At 37.8% G+C, this 19,365-nt stretch overlaps 1 protein-coding gene across 8 annotated transcripts in view; it reads right to left on the reverse strand.

Moving 5' to 3' along the window:
• Positions 1-19,365, reverse strand: part of LOC143301147 (dedicator of cytokinesis protein 1-like) — a 93,729-nt gene that overhangs the window by 49,853 nt on the left and 24,511 nt on the right. For all 8 annotated transcript variants that reach the window (XM_076615263.1, XM_076615253.1, XM_076615230.1 and 5 more), the window contains exons 16-29: positions 17,768-17,892; positions 17,049-17,147; positions 16,065-16,140; positions 15,478-15,581; positions 14,359-14,545; positions 12,535-12,641; positions 10,835-10,924; positions 9,996-10,096; positions 9,179-9,313; positions 8,183-8,291; positions 7,785-7,855; positions 7,144-7,250; positions 5,228-5,355; positions 3,494-3,589 (exon numbers count right to left, since the gene is read on the reverse strand). In XM_076615263.1, the coding sequence (XP_076471378.1) occupies positions 3,494-3,589; positions 5,228-5,355; positions 7,144-7,250; positions 7,785-7,855; positions 8,183-8,291; positions 9,179-9,313; positions 9,996-10,096; positions 10,835-10,924; positions 12,535-12,641; positions 14,359-14,545; positions 15,478-15,581; positions 16,065-16,140; positions 17,049-17,147; positions 17,768-17,892 (1,535 nt within the window). The remainder of the gene's footprint in view (positions 1-3,493; positions 3,590-5,227; positions 5,356-7,143; positions 7,251-7,784; positions 7,856-8,182; positions 8,292-9,178; positions 9,314-9,995; positions 10,097-10,834; positions 10,925-12,534; positions 12,642-14,358; positions 14,546-15,477; positions 15,582-16,064; positions 16,141-17,048; positions 17,148-17,767; positions 17,893-19,365) is intronic.

Genomic DNA, 19,365 nt, shown 5'->3' on the forward strand with positions numbered 1-19,365 from the left:
TTTTCTCAAAATGAAGTCCTTGTCACTTCATACGACGTTTAGAAGTACTTGTACTTGGCTCTACATGTCATTAGTTTAACAAAATACTAAATTTTCATATCAACTTTAAAACTATAAAACTAGAATGAACATAAAAGAGAAATTGAATCGATCGACCGTGTCGTACTACATTCCCGGTGGGTGTAACTAAACTTGTACATCTATCTAGATCTAGAGAAAATGGCTAAATGTTGCAGTGTGACTGCGGCGATAGCCATGTCTCCTTTACCGCGGACTTAAAAAGAATTTCTTTTTATTGACCTTAAAGATTTTTTGAATGCCCAAGATACACCAGAATAATATGATTTAAACAGCGTTCTCACTGCGAATACCGCAATCGATTTATCGCCCTTTAAAAAAGTATGTTTAAATATTAAATTTTATAATGTCAGTTAAGGAGCCACGACAGTGTAACGCGTAAGACAGTTTCTTCTCACCCAAACACGCGGGGTTCGAATCTGGTCAGGACTTTTCTTTTTTTTGCTTTTTTTTTGCTTTTTTTTTTTTTTTACCTGAAGCTTTATAATAACAAGTACAGAACACATTTTAACGATTAGATTTTTTTTTTTAAGTGTATCACAAGTGAGTCTTGAAGGCCTTGCCTCTCTTGTTCTTTCTTCCTTTCCTTATTCAATAAACAGCAATGCATGAGCATGTCTACATCACCTTGTAATAAAGAGACAACAAACCAATGAGAAGAACAGAAAAACTACAACAGTGAGAGTAAAATTCAATTATTTGTATATAATTGCTATCAAACAAAAAGCTGCTGTTGTTCCACACACAATATCTGAAGCGCTCAAGATTAAGACTGGCGCACAAAGGCATTTCCATAACAGCCATGAAACAAATACCAAATGTATGCTTCTGGCTTATGGCACTGTCATACCAATACAATTTAATCCTTTTACTTTTCCATTGTCAAAGAACTTTGTACTTTTCTATTTACTGATAATGTATACATCTCCTTATAACATTTGGTATCAATGAGTCAAAACAAGGAAAATATTTTATGACTTCAACAATCACAATGCTTCAAAGATCTACTACTTTCACCAGCAAATGTCCACAACTATAAAAGGAAAATGCTAACAACAGTTCCTTCAAAAACAGGTTTAACATGAACAATGAAGCAGAAATATGCTATGAAAAAGAGTGGACATGCTCTTTATGACTGAACAGTAAGCCACATTAAAAAGAAACTAGTCTCCACAGCATTTGAGACCAGCTTGCTGTGAGAGAGAGAGTGTGTAAGTGTGTGGGGGCTGTGGGGGGTAGGACAGGTTCTGTTTGTTTTTTTATGTGTTAAGGAACATCACTGTAATAATGATATTACTAATCATGGATGTATATCCATGTACTAATGCAGTGCTGAATTTTATGCACAAACCAAAGCACTTGCACTTGAGTCATTCACACACACACACACACACACACACACACACACACACACACACACACACACACACACAAACCAAAAAAAAACAAACGCACACCAATACTTCAAAGGAAAGAAAGTGAACAAAAGAAAAAAATTCAAATATGCGCACAAAGCTGGAAAAAACTGAAGGATGGAATGGGGGGTGAGAAGGTGGGGAAGAGGAGGGAAGGCAAAAACTTCTTTGGAAAGAAGTTGCATTTGAAGTCCAGACTTGCTGAGGCAAAGTGTACAGTTTTGACGAAGTGAAACAGGGACCTTGTTCCAGAGACAGAAAAAGAGTGGCAGCTGATTGTGGACTAAATAAATCTGTAAAAATGGAAGTAGAATGGATCTGAGACTTGATGGCAGAGAAAGAAACAGGGTGAAGATATGAGGGCAGGCACAGAGACACGAAGAGGCAGACTTGGTTATGTATACAGTGCTGTATTTTATTCTATGTGAGACAATGGAAAGATTCCATGGGAGGAGTGTTGTTCCAATCTTTACTTTCTGAAAAGGAGTTGAACAGCAACTTTTTTTGTATGCTTTGAAGGGCGCGGATGGATGAAGCAGGCAAACCAGACAAGAACGAGTTACACTAGTGAAGACAAGGAAAATGATAGTTGAGACTGAGAGGCAAGAGGTTCTGTCTGTTCATCTCTTTCCAGCAGACAAGTCAGCTGTTCCCTGAGAATGGCTTACAATAAACCAAAAGTTCGGACCAGCCACAAGAGGTGGCCTTTTTTCTTTTGTATTTACTTATAGAGAGGCAGTAGTTAAGTGAAAGCAGAGTGATAAGAGAAAGATTTTTTTTTTTTTTAATGAAAGAATAAAACTCCAATTCTTGGGAAATGGAGAGGGAAGGGGAGAGAAACAAACAAAAGGGCTATTTCAAAAAAAAATTTTAAAAAGAAAGAAAAACCTCTCTTTCAAACTACAGTATAATTTTTGTTATCTACATGAGCGATTGATAACTTCTCAGAGCCATTTTAACAAGTGTGAACCACGGAACAGAAGAAAAAGTTTAAATTATGTATACTTACTTCATTCTCAATTCTTCGGTATCAAGCTTTGATATCTACATTCCCCTTTTCACTGCTTTACAGCGTATTCATTTAGCTTTTTTTTTTTTTTAATCTGTGTGTGTGTGTTCCATTTCATAATGTTATTCTGTGATTTCTGGTTCAGATTGTTGTGAAACTTAACCTGACAAGTAAATTTTGATAATGGTATATGCATTTGTGTGTGTGTGAGTGTGTGTGTGTGTGTGTATTCAAGTATCATTCTTTCATCCTTTATTCTCTTCTACTTCATTCGTGGGCTGCAACTCCCATGTTCACTAGTATGTACTCAAGTGGGCTTTTATGTGTAAGACTGTTTTCACCTCACCATGTATGCAGCCATACTCCATTTTCAGGTAAGTGCATCTGGGTATGTTCTTGTTTCCATAACCCACCAAACGCTGACATAATTTACAGGATCTTTAACATGCGTTTTTTATCTTCTGCTTGCATGATGGGAGTTCAGGCACAACCAGGTCTACACACATGTTGACCTGGGAGATCAGAAAAGTCTCCACCCTTTACCCACCAGGCACTGTTACAGAGATTCAAACCCCAGACCATCCGATTGAAAGCCCAACGCCTTAACCACCCAGCTATTGCACCCATCTAATCCTTTATTCAATTCTCCCCTTCCCATGCCATTTGAAACCAATGCACCAAGTCACTAATGATTTGCATCATTCATGTTTCCATTTTTGTTCTTTGGTTGACACTGGCTGAAAGGCTCTACGAGGTGTCAATGCTGAATAAATTCATTTTCTCTCTCCTTCCAGAAACATGAATGGTTTGTGACTGCAATTTGAGCAGTTTCAATGCCCTCATGATAGTCTACGTTCATTCACGACCATCATCCCTGCTCTCTCTTCATAACCAGTCTATCTACAGACTAAAGAAAGCAAGCAGACACCTCTCTCTCTGTCCAGTCATCCCACATTCTCTCACCCACATAATTCATATCAATACTACTCACCACAAGAGTTGAACTACGGTCCATGCCAATCACTGCCTGGATGACTGTGCGGAGGATGGTCTTCATGATGACAGTGATGTCCGTCTCAATGGGGCCCTGAGATACATCAACAATGAGGTAGTTTATTCAGTGTCAAGAATGTGTCTCTCTCTCTCTCTCTCTCTCTCTCTCACACACACACACACACACACACACACACATGCACACACAAAGATCAGCTCAGTTCAGTTTCTCAAGGAGACGTCACTGCGTTCAGACAAATCCATATACTCTACACCACATCTGCTAGGCAGATGCCTGACCACAATATAACCAAACACGTTTAGTAAGGCCTTGTGGGAAAACAAAAAGAAATGAAGTAAAATTAGATACAAAGGTAAATAAATAGATAAGTGATTAAATCAATGAATTAATAAATCAAATAGTAAATTTTTAAAAAAAAAGAATAAAAATTTTAATTAAATTAATAAATAGATAAATAAATTACACACATACACACAAAGCACACACAGCACACATATAAACTTAAGACACAATGTATACCACACAAAAATGCATATGCACATGCACATCTGCACATACATGCACACAGTTACAAACCACTTTCAACAGCAAAAGGCTTCAATGTATAAGAAATTCAAAGATCTAAACAAGATAAAAAAAAAAAAAATTCCCTGACCATTGATGCAAAATGATATGCAATACAGCCAATAACAAGGTTGAATTCCTGTGTACGCTGAGCAGTCGTACTGTAATGCAATATGAATCCACATACCACCATTTTTTCTTTTAAGATATCACTCCAGTTCAAAATCACACATGAAGTTCAGATCCATTAAAAGATTTTAAGGGATTAACTTTTAAGAAGAAATTCTCGTGTGTACACACACACACACACACACACTCACACACACACACATACATGCACAAATTCAGATGAGATGAACAAGCTTACCATGTCAGAATTTCAGACTCATTATTATTTCCTTTTGTTTTCTTTTGCAGATACAATTCATATTTCTGGATGTAGCAATTAACCTATTGGGAAAAAACATGAGACCACTGGTTTTCCACACTGATGCACGGCCTTGAAAAGGCCACCACACCCCCACCTCCACTTCAACGAAAGTGTTGACCTCAGTAAAATTCTGTTGAAAAATCCACTATGGTAGTGAAAGAAATACACTTGCAGGCAGGTAAAAAAATAATTAAAAAATAATAATAATAATATATGGGTGATGCTGCACTGTGATGACACCCTCTCATCAGGAAAGGGAGCAGACTGAATTTCACATAGAGAAATCTGTTGCTAAAAAAAAAAAAAAAAAAGCAATAAAATAGAATACAACACCCCATGGCAACGCACTCTCCCCAGGGATAGCAGCCCAAATTTCACACACAAAAATCTGTTGTGAGAAAAAATAATAGAATAGAATACAATAGAATACAATACAATGCTCTATGGCAACCCACTCTCCCAAGGGAGAGCAGCCCAAATTCCATACAGAGAAATCTGTTGAGAAAAAGTAATACAATACAATACAATACAATACAATGCAATACAATACAATACAATACAATACAATATGGCAACCCACACTCCCCAGGGACAGCAGCCCAAATTTCACACAAAGAAATCTGTTGTGACAAAAAGTAACACAACACAAACACCACACTTATACAAGACAATACAAACACCACACTCACATAATTCAGTACAAACAGCACACTTACAATGTCGGGGCCCCAGAGCTGACTGAGGATGTGGGACAGCACATTGACACAGCTGTCCATCTCCTCCCGATTCTCCAGCAGCTCCCGTGTGTGTTGCAGCATGGCTGGCAGCAGCACCCGCCGACACTCTGCATAACACAAACAACTGTTTCACTTTTTAGCTTGTGTGCGCATGTGTGAGATGCACAGGATCGCTGAGCATGGCCCATTTTCGTTCTTGTTTATTTTTGTTTTTGTTTTTATTTCAATCATTTGCCTTCTACGTATCCTTCCCTTCACTGTATTTTATTGTCTGTATTTATGTTTTATTGTTTTATTTCATTTTTATGTTAATGTTTTAAACAGACCTTGGACAGGGTTGGGTTTAAACAAAGGTCAGGTATCTGCTGTCTTTTGGCTCTTTTTGTTGTTGTTTTTGTTTTTTTTACACCAGATGTGGTGTAGCATATATGGATCGGTCCACATGCTCTGACACCTCCTTGAAACTGAAACTTCAGTCTCAAAGAGGTGTAAGAGCATGTGGACTGGTATGTGCTACACCACATCTGCTTGAAAAGAAATGAAACAAACATAAGACAGCAGATGTCCAACCTTTGCATAAACCCAAAACGCTGGTTCATCCATGAGATAGCACTTACGATGAACAAAATGTAATGGCACAGAGCCACTTTACTTATTTGAAAACCATATACATATAAACTAGAAAGGATTTTTTTTTTTCTCCCTTAAAATGCATTTCATTAACAAGTTGCCATCGCTCACAAGCAGCATGTATTTGCCATGTAAATACGAATACCAGTCTGCTGAGAACAAAACAAAATCAGCAGACTGGAAACAATGCAGAAATACACCACTCCACTCTGTGAGTGTATGCCTCAGAAACCCAGAGACTAAAAAAGCCACAGAACTGCAATACAAAAATATGAAGCCAGGAAAGAACAAAAGAAAACAGTACAAAAAAAAAAAAACCCAAAAAAACACAGCAGCTGGAGAAAGAGGTGATCAAGATAATGTTGTTTTTCTTTTCTGGGCAGCTTGTTTCTGATCCACCAGCATTTCTACCCAGTAAGTTTATTTTCAGCTCACTGGAACCTGTTTTCAAGGTGGGAAAGTCAACAGCTGATGCAGCTTGCACCACTGGCATGTCAGTGAATAGTAAAAGCAATTAAATGACTGCTTAAAGAAAATAATTCTTCCTTTTGTGTGTTGCTGTTGCTGTTGTTGTTGTTCGTGTCCTCTCAAGAGTTTTTGTTGTTGTTGTTGTTGTTGCTGCCAGATGAAATGAATGTTGTAATTTTGTTTTGGTAACAAGATTATATCTCACATCTGAAAACAAGCCTCATGTGTGTCTTACGCATTGTTACTAATGTAAGGATTACTTTTGTTGGAGAGATCATATTTTATGACTTTGTTTGAAGATCCAATATTCAACATGATCTCCAACACTCCTCTTACCTTTCTGAAGGTGTTTACTTCTGCACTATTATTTTCATGATTTCTTGGTGTCCAAAGCCTTTTAAAAGTTTCTGCAAATGTTCCCCACTATCAAGAAAGAAAATCTGGTATTTCTGTCACTTTATTCTGTTGCTCAGTTATGTTCATATTTCACCAGAGTAATTACTGTCAAATATAACACAAATTACTTATTACTGAAAAAGACTGTGATATGGGGGTTTGTCTTTGGGACTGACAACCAAAATCTTGATGAATTATCTGAATAACTTACAGTAATATTTTGTCTTAAATTTTTGAATTTTTTTTTTTCAAATGCTTTTTTTATCTGTTAACTTCCAGTTTCGAGAGGTTTTTTTCTCATTTTAAAATGGCATTTACAAAACAAGATCTATAACTTTAACAGACAGTTTTAATCACAACACAAACCAATGAAGGAGTACTGTGAAAGCCCAGTGACTGACCTGGCAGCTTGAAGAGGTCTGTCTGTATGATCTGGTCAATGCAGGTCATCCTGGTCTTGATGAGGCGGTCCTTGGCCACGTTGCCGATGAAATCCACCATCAATTGACTGTTGACCAGAAATTCACTGATGCACCCATCTTTAGTTCTACGCTCATGGCCAGACATTCAACGGCACACCCTTCTAAACACTTGTTAATCATTTCTACATGATCGTTCAACATTCAAAAGGACACATATTTTTAGAATCGCTATCTCCTCTGAACGTTCAACATCACATTTACTCTTAGATCTCTTCAAAACCATTTTCCCAATGTTCCCACTTTCAACAACACCTAAATGTTAACTGACATAACATTTAAGTGCTGAAACATCTCACTGGTACACTTTCTTTTTCCAAGTGTCTCAAATATTTCAAGGTTCTGGTTAAGATTCAACATTGCCCACCCTTCTTATCCCCAACATAAGCATACAATAATGCACACAAGCACACATGCCTCTCCCTCACCCCCTAAACACACCAGACAAAAACAGTAATTAAAAACAAAACAAAAAACAACACTTTTCAAATACATTCATCAATAAACTCATGCAAATATGAACACCACTGTGTATTAATGCAGGATATAACGCTCTAGCTTACCTCAGTTCCACTGGATCAAAGACAGTCATGACATCTCTGATGATGAAACTGATGTACTTCAACGCTGCTCCCTGAAAGAATAGTTTTCTCCCAGTCAGATACTTCATCACAGTAACTCCATGTGATCTCTCTCTCTCTCTCTCTCTCTCTCTCTCTCACACACACACACACACACACACACACACACAGACTCCCCTGCTTTCCAGCCTTTTCCCACCAGTGAACATATATATGAACAGTGTCCCATATGATACATTTTAAAAGCATGGCACACACACACACACACACACACACACACACACACACACACACACACACACACTCTCACAACACACACACACACACATTCTCTTTCACTCCAGCCTGTTTAACTCCATCAAGCATACACACTGCCCCACCTGAACAGCCACAGTGTGCTCTGTCTTGTACAGCATCATGTGGTTGATGGAGGTCAGCAGCTGTTTCAGGGAAATCTCAAACTGTTCTTTGCCTCGCTGCTCATTGATCCTGTCAAAAGCCAACACCATCAGAACAATAACATACAACAGCAATACTTTTAGCAGCAGCAGCACTAGTTACACAGCAGCAGCAGCAATAGTAACACCAATATAAGCAATAATAACACTAAATATGCTTGTGTATGTGTGTGCAATTGAAAGCCTAACTGTATGACAAGAAACAAATGATAGAGTGCCTAAAGGCAGCTGTCAGTCAACTCTCCTCAAGCACACAGCCTGTTGTGCAAATGACGCTGTTTGTAAAGCACTTAAGAGTTTGGTCTCGGATCGAAGATAGGCACTAAACAAGTATCCATAATAAAAACAACAATGATAATGATAATAATAATAATAATGATAAAAAGAAGAATAGTAGTAGTAGCAACAGCAGTAACACAGCATCAGCAGAAGTGGTAGTAGTAGCAGCAGCAATCATACTAGCAGCAACAACAATGGTAGTCATAAAAGCAAAAGTCAAATGCATGCAACCACAACAGCTTATGATTCTAGTAGCTGACAATATGTAAGATTTCAAAAAAGTACCACTGTCCGCAGGTTGGAATCCACGCTTTATCCTTCACCAAGGAGCTGATACATAACCTTGTTTTCAATTCCATATTTTGAATACAACTTTCTTTAGAAGCTTTCTCCCTTTTCTCAAGCTTACTTCCTATACAACTTAAGTAAACCGAAGCACTTCAGATATTTCATTAGGGTTTAATTCTCATGGCAGATCTCATCCCAGAGGTAAACAAAAAAAAATGCAATGGGTTTCCTCCTCAATCAGGTGTATGAAAACATCCCTACGCACACGCAAACATGCAAATACATATGCACAAATGCTTGCACACACACACACACACACACACACACACACACAAATCATACATCACTCACATGGCAAACAGGACCCTGGAGCGAATGATAAACTTGAAGATGTACTCCAGGGATTTGACAGCTCTCAGCAGCATCTCATGCTCATTCTGGCTGTTTGCACCATCCACATAATCCTTCAGGATCACAATAAGCTTGCTGCAAACATGAAAAATGAGAAACAGAATGAAACTATCTGACCCTAGGAAAACTATGTGCAGGGACTTCAATTTTGACTACCCTCTGACATACAAATGCATATTAAAAATACTGGATAAACTCTGCAAAGCTTTTTTCTTGATTAGCTTTTCTGTGTAGGCCAAAGCACAACATCTACAATCAACACTTAACTCTGCATTCACTAATCTGTCTAATTTAAACATTTTCATAATTCCCAATATTTCCAGTGGTTCTCAGTTGCAAGGGAAGATACTCAATCAAAACTAAGCCACATGTTGTTGAAAACCATTCTCTGCTGATCAAAAGTATAGAACATATATCTTTACTGACATAAATACTGTTATCAGCATAACACATGTCAACAATTCTGCACTTTTGACAGCTGTTACGCATCCATGAAATTTTAAGATGAAAAACTAAGAAAAGAAACTGTCCTGAAAAAAAACAAAAACAAACACCTGGAATCAGTAACTGTAACAACTTTACTAACCAACCAAATGATGTTACAAACCAGCAGTAGGTCCGAGCACTAAAAAGCAGCTCATCCAACAAGTCATTGTCCCCGACATCGTAGATATTATGTTGATGTCAGATGATCAAATTGTTTCATTCTGCCTGAGTGTGTAAGAGGAAAAAAAAAAATAATGAAAAAGCTGCTCACTTGTAAGCCATGGAGAAGCTGAAGGTGGTCTGAATGTAAGCATCCAGCACAGGACGGAACTGATGGTACTTTCTATCTGAGATCAGCGCTATGATGTACACCTGAAACATACATCACCACACAATCACTGACAGAGAAAACAGGACCCAGACTCAGATGGTTTAATGTGCTTCAGCCACAGGCACACATATACATAAGGGAAAGGGATGCGGGACAGGGGAAGAGGAAGTGGCTAGTCCAACTGTACAGAGACAACAGAAGAGAAAGAAAACAACATCCCGTGAATTGAAATGCTCAGAATACTTTTCTTTTGTTTTTTGGTGTGTTTCTTTTATGTTTTTGTTTTGTTTTGTTTTTGCTGCTTAACTCTAATATGGGGACCCTGGGGCTAAAATACCAACATCAGTCTCTGATCAAGCCCAACCCCTTCCTTTTCAAAGCTACCCTATCAGCTCATAGCTTCTGATGTGCCACTCATCATTACACACATGCATTTTTATTGATTAAAGCAGAGATACCTTCCTTCTGATGTTTCCCGCTAACATAAATACTACTCACCTTTGACAACTAAATCGTTTTGAATTTATCTCCAGTCCTGCACAAGTATTTTTTGTTTTTAACTAACGAAGATAAACATTTCATTGAAAAAACAAAAACACCATCTGAGATGTAAATCAGGAAAATCAAGCTCTTATTTCATTAACAACAATGATAATGCTGTTGTGGATGATGACACCTTGTATATAATCATCTGTAAATCATCATCATCAACATAAAAATTAAGTCAACAATTTACTTAGTAACAAATGAATACGAGACAGCATGAGCAGTCAACTAACCAGTGCATTGAAGACCAGATTATCACACAGTTCACTGTTGGTGTTTTGCAGGAGAATGTTGAACAGAGAGTCCAGGAGGTCCTGAAGAAACTGTAACACACCAAAGCGCACATCCTCCAATGAATGAAGTGCTGAAGAACACAATGGATCTACACACATCCTGACATATAAGCAAACATTAAGCACATAAAACAAGAGCAAAATACTACTTTCAATCCATATCAGCTTAGTCATATCACTCAATTTTTGAAAACAGCGAAAGAAGGAACCCCTAAAATTTCTGTTTCAGTATTTTCAGATTGGTTTTCTTGAAGGTCTCAATACACTTTTGTAACACTAACTGCTTTTACTTGCCTGGTGGATTGTATATGTGGTTGACTGATTTGAATCCAAGAAACTTCTAAACCAAACATAAACAGCATGTGTATCATGGTGTACCTGCACATGCACATTTTAGTGTACACTTGTCAAATACAGGCTTTAAACCTCACATCCAACGCAGATCACCATCCAAAACCATATGAGAGCAATAAGCAAATCTCTAAGACTTCAAATATGGAATAAAATCATTTATATTTATCTCATATTCAATGCAGGTCCCAATCATTTCACTAAGAGCAATTAATGGTATAGCATCTTAACCTTTAGACTGCCTCATAAGCCATTCTCAAACAGCGGATAATTCACTCCCCTGCCACTGCCATGAAAACTGTATCTAAATGGCAGCTGAATATCTCTGTCTTGTGAAAGGTTTTATGGTCTTTTGGAATTTTTCTATTGGTAGCTTTAGCTCTAATAACAACATGGAAACACTCTGCGTACCAAAGGAATGTGTTTTTTTCAAGTGATTTTGGCTGAATGGAGCATGTCAATCAAATGTAAACTGTACAACAGGATTTAACCACTGCTCAATGAAAATTAGAATGAATGTTTCAAGAAGACAAAGATAAACTGCAATCTGATGATTCTTTGGAAGAGGAAGGTGAAGAATATCAGCCTACTCTTCACACAAACAGCAGAACAGAGTTCCACTTTCTAGCAGACAGTATTGAATGATTTGAGAGTGTGTGACAGACAGACCCGCAAAGGGTAGCAGGGATGGAGGAGGTATCAGATTACAGTATGAAAAGCAAAGCAAGAGATCGGGTCAAGTAGGGAAGGGGGGTGGAGGGGGACAGTCAGCTGGACATGGTGGGGTGCCTATTTGCAGACCAGTGAGTTGATGATTTTGATCCAGACATTTCTTTGTTGGGGATGGTGTGTGTGTGTGTGTGTGTGTGTGTGTGTGTGTGTGTGTGTGTGTGTGTGTGTGTATTTGTTCTTGTGTATATGTGATATTTATTTTTGAAAAACAAATCTTGTGGATCAAATATTCATTTGATCATCACAATTTTTTTTTCTGTATTGTCAATTCCTTTTCCTTTCAGAAAATATATACTTTTACCCATGTCAGTTGAGAAAGTAATCCAGAATAATTTTCTGTTCTAGACCTACCAATTTTTTGTTATAATTCCCCATCAAAAAAGATTCAGTTATTTGCTAAATCCCTTGGCAGGCTATGGGTTAAGGCTTTAATTTTACATATTTTCGAGCACCTCGAAATGAAAGGTACAAAGAAAAGTCTTTTAAAATATATATCATATAAGACCTACAGTAAACATGCAAAAAAATTATCAAGAGGGCTGAAAGAAATCACTCACCTTGACAATTTCTTCTCCTTTTTCTTTCATCAGGTGATGCAGGTGCCGTTCCAGGGCCTTTGTGTTGTTCAACACCTCTTGCCACTTCAGCAGACCCAGCAAATCCACTGCACACACGCACACACACCACATGATGGCTCATGTCATGTACATGATGCAAGGAGAAAAAAGCAAACTCTATTGGTCTGAGAGTGAATGTGGTACATCTACATGTATATGAATGTTCACATTAACTTGGTATGAAAAGAAACAACTATGCAGATATAGTTTGTTTCAGTCTGCTGACATAAGGAAGAATGGAATATATTAAAAAGGGAAACTGTTTAAAATATTAAACAAACAAAATTGTTTAAAAAAGAATTAAACAAACAAATAAAACTATCAGACCTTTGTTCTTCTTGTCACTGGACAAAAAACGTGATGCATAAATAACTGAGAGATACACTTGATGCGATGAATAGTTATAAATATCAAGAAATGTGAAGAAACAAAAACATGTGTATGACACTAGACATGAAGCCAGTATCATGTCTTTAATTTCTTACCTTTCAGTTTCGCAATCACAGAGGATGAGACAGGAGAATGTGTTAAAATTCCACAGAACTAAAAAAAGAAAAAGAAAAAAGGGGGGGTGGGGGGGGGGATCATCTGTAGATATGACAAACTGACTGCAGCAGATCAATAAGAAATATATTTCTAAATAATTCACTAAACTCATCACTTTTTAAGACATACAGCAAAAACTTCATTATAACTTTTGGTAGTTAAAAGGTACTGCTCCCTGGAGTCAAAGTCTATTTGTTCCCCCTATCTTTTCAACAGATTTACAAATCTTCTGGACTGGACATTTGAAAATAATCAGAAAAATGTGACCGTCTCCCATGCAATTAACTCGCGCTGCATTCAATTGCGCTACAGGCAAAAACAGTGCTGAGGGTCCATCTGGGGTAAATCGAGTTTTTTGTACCAGTGCATAGTTCAAACTCTAAATTACAACATATCTCGCTGTTTTTGCCAAATTCAAACTATAAATTTGAAAAACTAGTTAATTTCTGCACTTACGTGCCGATATTGAGGAGCAATTATCCTGAAAAATAGCATATTTTACATCAATATCTATTCGATACCTTAATAGAATACATTAACATGAAAGAAAAAGAAATACTAAAAATAAGCATAGAGGTAAATACATAAAAACACAATAAAGTGGAAATGGAAGATACTTCAAGGGCAATTCACTGAAATAAAGAATGAACAAAATTGGGCCACACTCAGCAAATACCTGCACACCCACCCACACTGGCATATTCAAAGTACAAAAAAATTCACAAGCTATCTCAATCCTTAACAAAATCAAACTTTAGATGTGCATCATTCTAATTTTGATGTGAAAGAAATGAAAACAAAAGAAGCTTTGTTTGTTGAGAGATCAAGAGGAAAAAACTCTTTCACACCCCAAAACAACCATTCAAAATTACATTAATATCATCATCAAGTGTAAATATCATTACCCAAAGCATGTACAGACCCTAGTTTGATGACCTGCCTAACTTTTACAGGCATACAGCTAAAACAAACCCCCTTTACTTTGGAAATGGACCATTGCTGAAGTGTTAACATTTTAAGAATTACATACCAGATTTGGTTATGAAATCAACCTGTAAAATAATAGAATTTGAATTACTAAAATCCAGTATTCATCTATCAATGTAACAATCAATGGCACAGTAGTTTCTTCTGTTTCTGTTGGTGGTAACAGCAAAAGACACAACTGATAGGTAATGTGGTGACACTGAAAACAAAAAAAGCCGTGAAGACACTGACCGTTGTGGGTAAGCTTGGTGGAGCAGACAAAGGTGGAGATGAAGAGGCTGTCCCGGGTGCTGTGGGTGTAGGGCCCAGACATCAGCACACCCTTGGCACTCCCATGACTCCCAGACATCTCCAGCATCTGCTTTGTGGGCGGCAGCTTCAGGTAGGCCATGGGATCATCATGTTTCTTGCTCTCCACCTGCAGCAGCAGCACCACAGACAGGGTGAGCTTTGTTTGTACAAAAAAACAGGTGACAACAATGAGAAAGCAACTGTTTCAGTTTCAGTTTCAAGGAGATGTCAAGGCATGTGGACTGGTCCATTTACTCCACATTATATCTGCTGTAAAAACTGTGTGAGACTTGCTTCACTGCCAAAACAGCATCCTGCTCCTGGTCTCAGACACGTTTTCTTACTTTAACTCAAAGAAACACTCTTCTATCCCCTGCTCCAAATGGACTCTTCCAACCCCCCTACACTCCCACCATCTCCCTCCCCTCCCCATCCGCTCCGATCTTCACAAAAAAGTCCTTCATAATTTTCTACTTCACACTTTTGAATAGACTCATACAGGAGAAACTCTTGGCAGCATTTTATATTTGTTCAAAAAACACACGCATACACACACACACTTACCTGATATGATTTGATCATTCCGCACACACACACACCAACAAACTGTTTCAAGTTAAACATAATAATTTAAAAAAAGTCAGCATTACTACATCTAAACCTGATACAAAGTAAATCACAGCACTAAAGATACATCACAAGGCACACCATGGAGCTTCTCCATACTCCAGATGGTCAAAATGACTAAGACAGCAGCAGCTCATAGGCATCTTGTAGAGAACATTCCACTGGAAGCATATTTTGAATCGACAAGGTGAACTCCTGGACAGAATACCCAGATTTCGAAAACAGGTAACAGTTGCCCTCTTTCTGACCCATTCTTACCATATGAAGGATGAAAAAAGTCCATACATGCCTGTAATATATTTCTTGGTACTAAACATAATCTTATTAAAGATCATGATTCACATGCCTTGTGACATGTCTCTTGGTACTAAATATTATCTTACTAAAGATTATGATTTACAAAACATTATTTACAAAGTATCAGGCCCTGACCTTGTACACCAGCAGTTCATGAACACTGTCTTCAATGGTGGTCCCATCACTGTTCATGAGGTGAACAAATGCCATGGCAAATGGCTTTTCACTCTTGTCTTTGGCTGGAAAAAATAAGAAAAAGGCAAATGCCAAGTTGAAATCCCTAAAGAAACGCAATTACTAACAACAAACAATAAAACGAAACATCACATGAAAACTCATGTATCATTTTTTAACCCTTCCAAAAGTGTGTTTTATTGACATAGTTACCACATCTCGGAATGCATAGCCAGTAAAACTTATCCTATCATATCTATGCATGTCTAAAAAGGTGTGACTGTGGACATCAACCATTCTTTTTTTCTTGTTTCTGGTGGAAGCAAAAAATGTAGTTCAGCCTTTTAGTGGCCGTCTGTGGTGTGTCTTCTGAATCTTCTGAATCGGATGATGCCGAGTTCCTTTGTCTTCTCCAATCAATGTAAGCAAAATTCCCTGACTAATGTACCATATGCTGAACAATACCTTGCCTTTTTTTTTTGTTTCAGCAAGATACATAATACCAAGCAGCAGCGCTTAGACAGTGTCTGATGTTACATGTACTCTACCTTCAATAGAGGCTCTGTGCCGGAATACAAATTTAAGATGAAGACCCTTGAACTCCACTTCTGTTGAAATGGCAATCTGGAACAATAAATAAAAAATATATATATAAAAATATGTGGTGTTGTATCATGTTGTGCTGTGATTATGCTGTGCAATGCAAATGCTGTGCATGTCTATCTGCTCTAAGCACTGTTGTTTGCAACGTGGTGGCACACAGTATGAACAAAAAATAGAATGACATCCCACAGCGCAGTGATGTGTTGCCCATATCAAACCATATACATAGAAAGAATAGCAGCACTGCACAGTGGTGATGTAGTAAGTAGCCATCAGGTTTTCAGAAAAAAATGAAGACCAGGTCTTTGAGCTTTGAGCGCATGTATGTGCATACATGTGTGCATGTGTATGTGTTGTGTATATGCGTGTGTGTGTGTATTTCTCTATGTATATGCATGTAAGAACTGAGCGCATGTATGTGCATACATGTGTGCATGTGTATGCGTTGTGTACATGTATGTGTGTGTGTTTCTCTATGTATATGTAAGAACCATCTGAATTTCATATGAACAACCAACAATGAAAACCATGGACTATGGCAGTGCCTGAGGCCATCTGAACCAAGAAAATAACCTGCAAAACAGATTTTGGGCACGTGCGCATGTTCTGTGTGTTATGTGTCTGTACAAAAGAGCAGTGATGACAGCTACCTTCACCAAAACTGTTTCTTTTTTTTTTCTTTTCTTTTTTTTCAAAAACTACAAAGCTGACAAAAAAACTATCTTGCCAAGAATATAAAGGAATCCCATTTGATGTCATTTTCATGCTGGTTACAAAATTTAAGATTCACTAAATTTACATTCCTCTCACCCCATCCCACCCTCCTTCCACAAGTACTGCATGCAGTTTACAACTACTCCTACTGCTTGGAAGAAGACAAGCAATTTTGCCTCAAATCATCACAAACACAAAAACTGAGCATCCCATACCTTAAATATTTCGAACCACTTGGGTTTATCTTCATGATAGTAGACCATGGACTTGTACTCAGACATCATCTCCCCTCCACAACCATAGCTGATCACTTCCTGGAAGAACACAGAAACAGGCACTGTTAGGAGTCTCTTGTTCTTACTGCAATGATACACATGTGCTCAGAATTACAGAATTCACCATTATACATACATGGATGCTGTTTACCTACATGAACGCTACCGATACCTATCAACATGCATTATAGGAAAAAAAGAACTGATCTCATGCACAGTCTGCTTCAATCATTCTGAAACAGTAGTCAACTCCATCTCACAGTCTTTTCAGCCAGATCCTCTTGTATTAGATGTCAAACTTTCTTCAAAATCACACTACTTTCTTTCAAACTACTTTTTCACTCTCGCTCCTCTGAGTTCAGATGAGAAAACTTAGAGATGACTCTAACAGCTAATAAGACTCAGCTGATAGCTGCATAAGACTCAGCAACAGATTGACGTCTTTGTCTATATGCACACACACACTCACACACATATATTCAAGCAAACAAGCTTTAATATCCAGTTTTTGTTGTTTGCTTGCTTTTTTGTTGTTTTTTGTGGTGTTTGTGGTGGTGGCTTTTTGTTGTTTTTTTGTTATCAGCGTATCTAACCTCCGCCCCATCCCCACCCCTCCCCAGCCCAAACACACACAAAAAAGCAATAGAGTAAGGGCAAACCTTCATCACATCTCCTTTATGGTCACAGACATAAATGGAAACCTCCACATTTTTATCTGTGGTCTTCGCTCCTCTGTTGAACTCCCCACAGCGCAGAGTGAGGTAGATGTCATTTCTCACGTCACCTGGGCAGAACAAACCATCACCAACCATCTACAGTTTTTGGTCCTGTCACACACACAGTTGTCATACCCAAAATACATAGAATTCCTTAAATAAATAACAATAGCTACCAAAACAAGCTGAACTGTGTGGCATAAACCTGTTCGTTGGCTATAAGACTCAAAATAATTTTCATCCAGCAGTTAACCAGTTCATCAGGACATGAGACCTTCTAACAAAGCTAACTTCTTTCTTCTATTATCTCTCTAAAACACACCTCATCCCATTTTTCTTTTCATTCAGTATTGGTTGCAACAGAAAACAATACTATCTTTAGCCGCATTAACAGCAGGAATGAATAAATGTAACACCTTTAAGAGCTGAAACTGTCTTCAATGACAGTTTATTCTAAGAGATGTGAGAAGAAGGTGACAAAGTGTCTGACGCTTATCTTCCAGTACAGTGTCCATGAGGGGTCTGGGTTCAATTCACTCTTTGACCCAAGTTTGACTGAAAAATCAAACGAAGCATCTAGTTATTCAAATGAGATGATAAACCGAGGCTGTGTGTGCAGCATGCATTTGATGCACTGAAAAAGAACCCATACAACAAAAATGTTCTCATCTGGCAATATTCAGTAGAAGAAATCCACTCTAATAGGTACACAAACATATGCATGCGCTCAAGGTCTGAACAGCATGTTTGGTTATGCTGTTGTCAGATATCTGCCTAGCTGATGTGGTGTAGCATATGGATTTGTCCAAAGGCAGTGGCACCTCCTTGAGAAACTGGAACTGAAATTGAAACTTCAAAAGACACACGCCTTTTGCAAAGGTTGCTAAATAAAACATTGTTAAGTCTTTTAGAGTTACCATTTTAATTTTGTGCATAACATTTCATGAAATCAAAACAAGTGTCAGACATAATAAGTTAAAAAAGATATTGAAAAAAAGAAAGAAGAAGACAGCATTGGAGCCATGATTTTTTAAACTGATATTAACTGATGAACTAAACTGCACATTCAGTAATGCAAGCTACATGAGAATCAGTCCATCTGTAAACTGTTACTGTTCACACATGCCAAAAGATATTTATTTACACTGTAACCTTGACCTTTCACAAGGACAAAGGTTATACTATTTACTTCAACAATGTTGAACAATCTACAATTTCTTGTCCAGATATATGGTTTAACACCCCCCCGCCCCCCCTCCCCCACACAAACTCCCCACCCACCTAACCACACACACACAGGTTCACACACATGACAAAACTATCCAATAATAACTTTTTCCCAGACCTGAAAGATACTGTCCAATGAAAGATTCTGTCTAACAGACATCTATCAGCATGACATGTCATAATCAGTTGTATTCCACCCTCCTTCATTCATTTAAAAAGAACAAACATAACAAAAACTAAAACTAAACATTTCATCTTCTTCAACATCATTTTGTCCAGGATAAGAACACAAAACCAAAACTCTCATTAAATAA

This window comes from Babylonia areolata, chromosome 2 (assembly GCF_041734735.1).
Source record: "Babylonia areolata isolate BAREFJ2019XMU chromosome 2, ASM4173473v1, whole genome shotgun sequence".
In the NCBI taxonomy this organism is placed as follows: domain Eukaryota; kingdom Metazoa; phylum Mollusca; class Gastropoda; order Neogastropoda; family Buccinidae; genus Babylonia; species Babylonia areolata.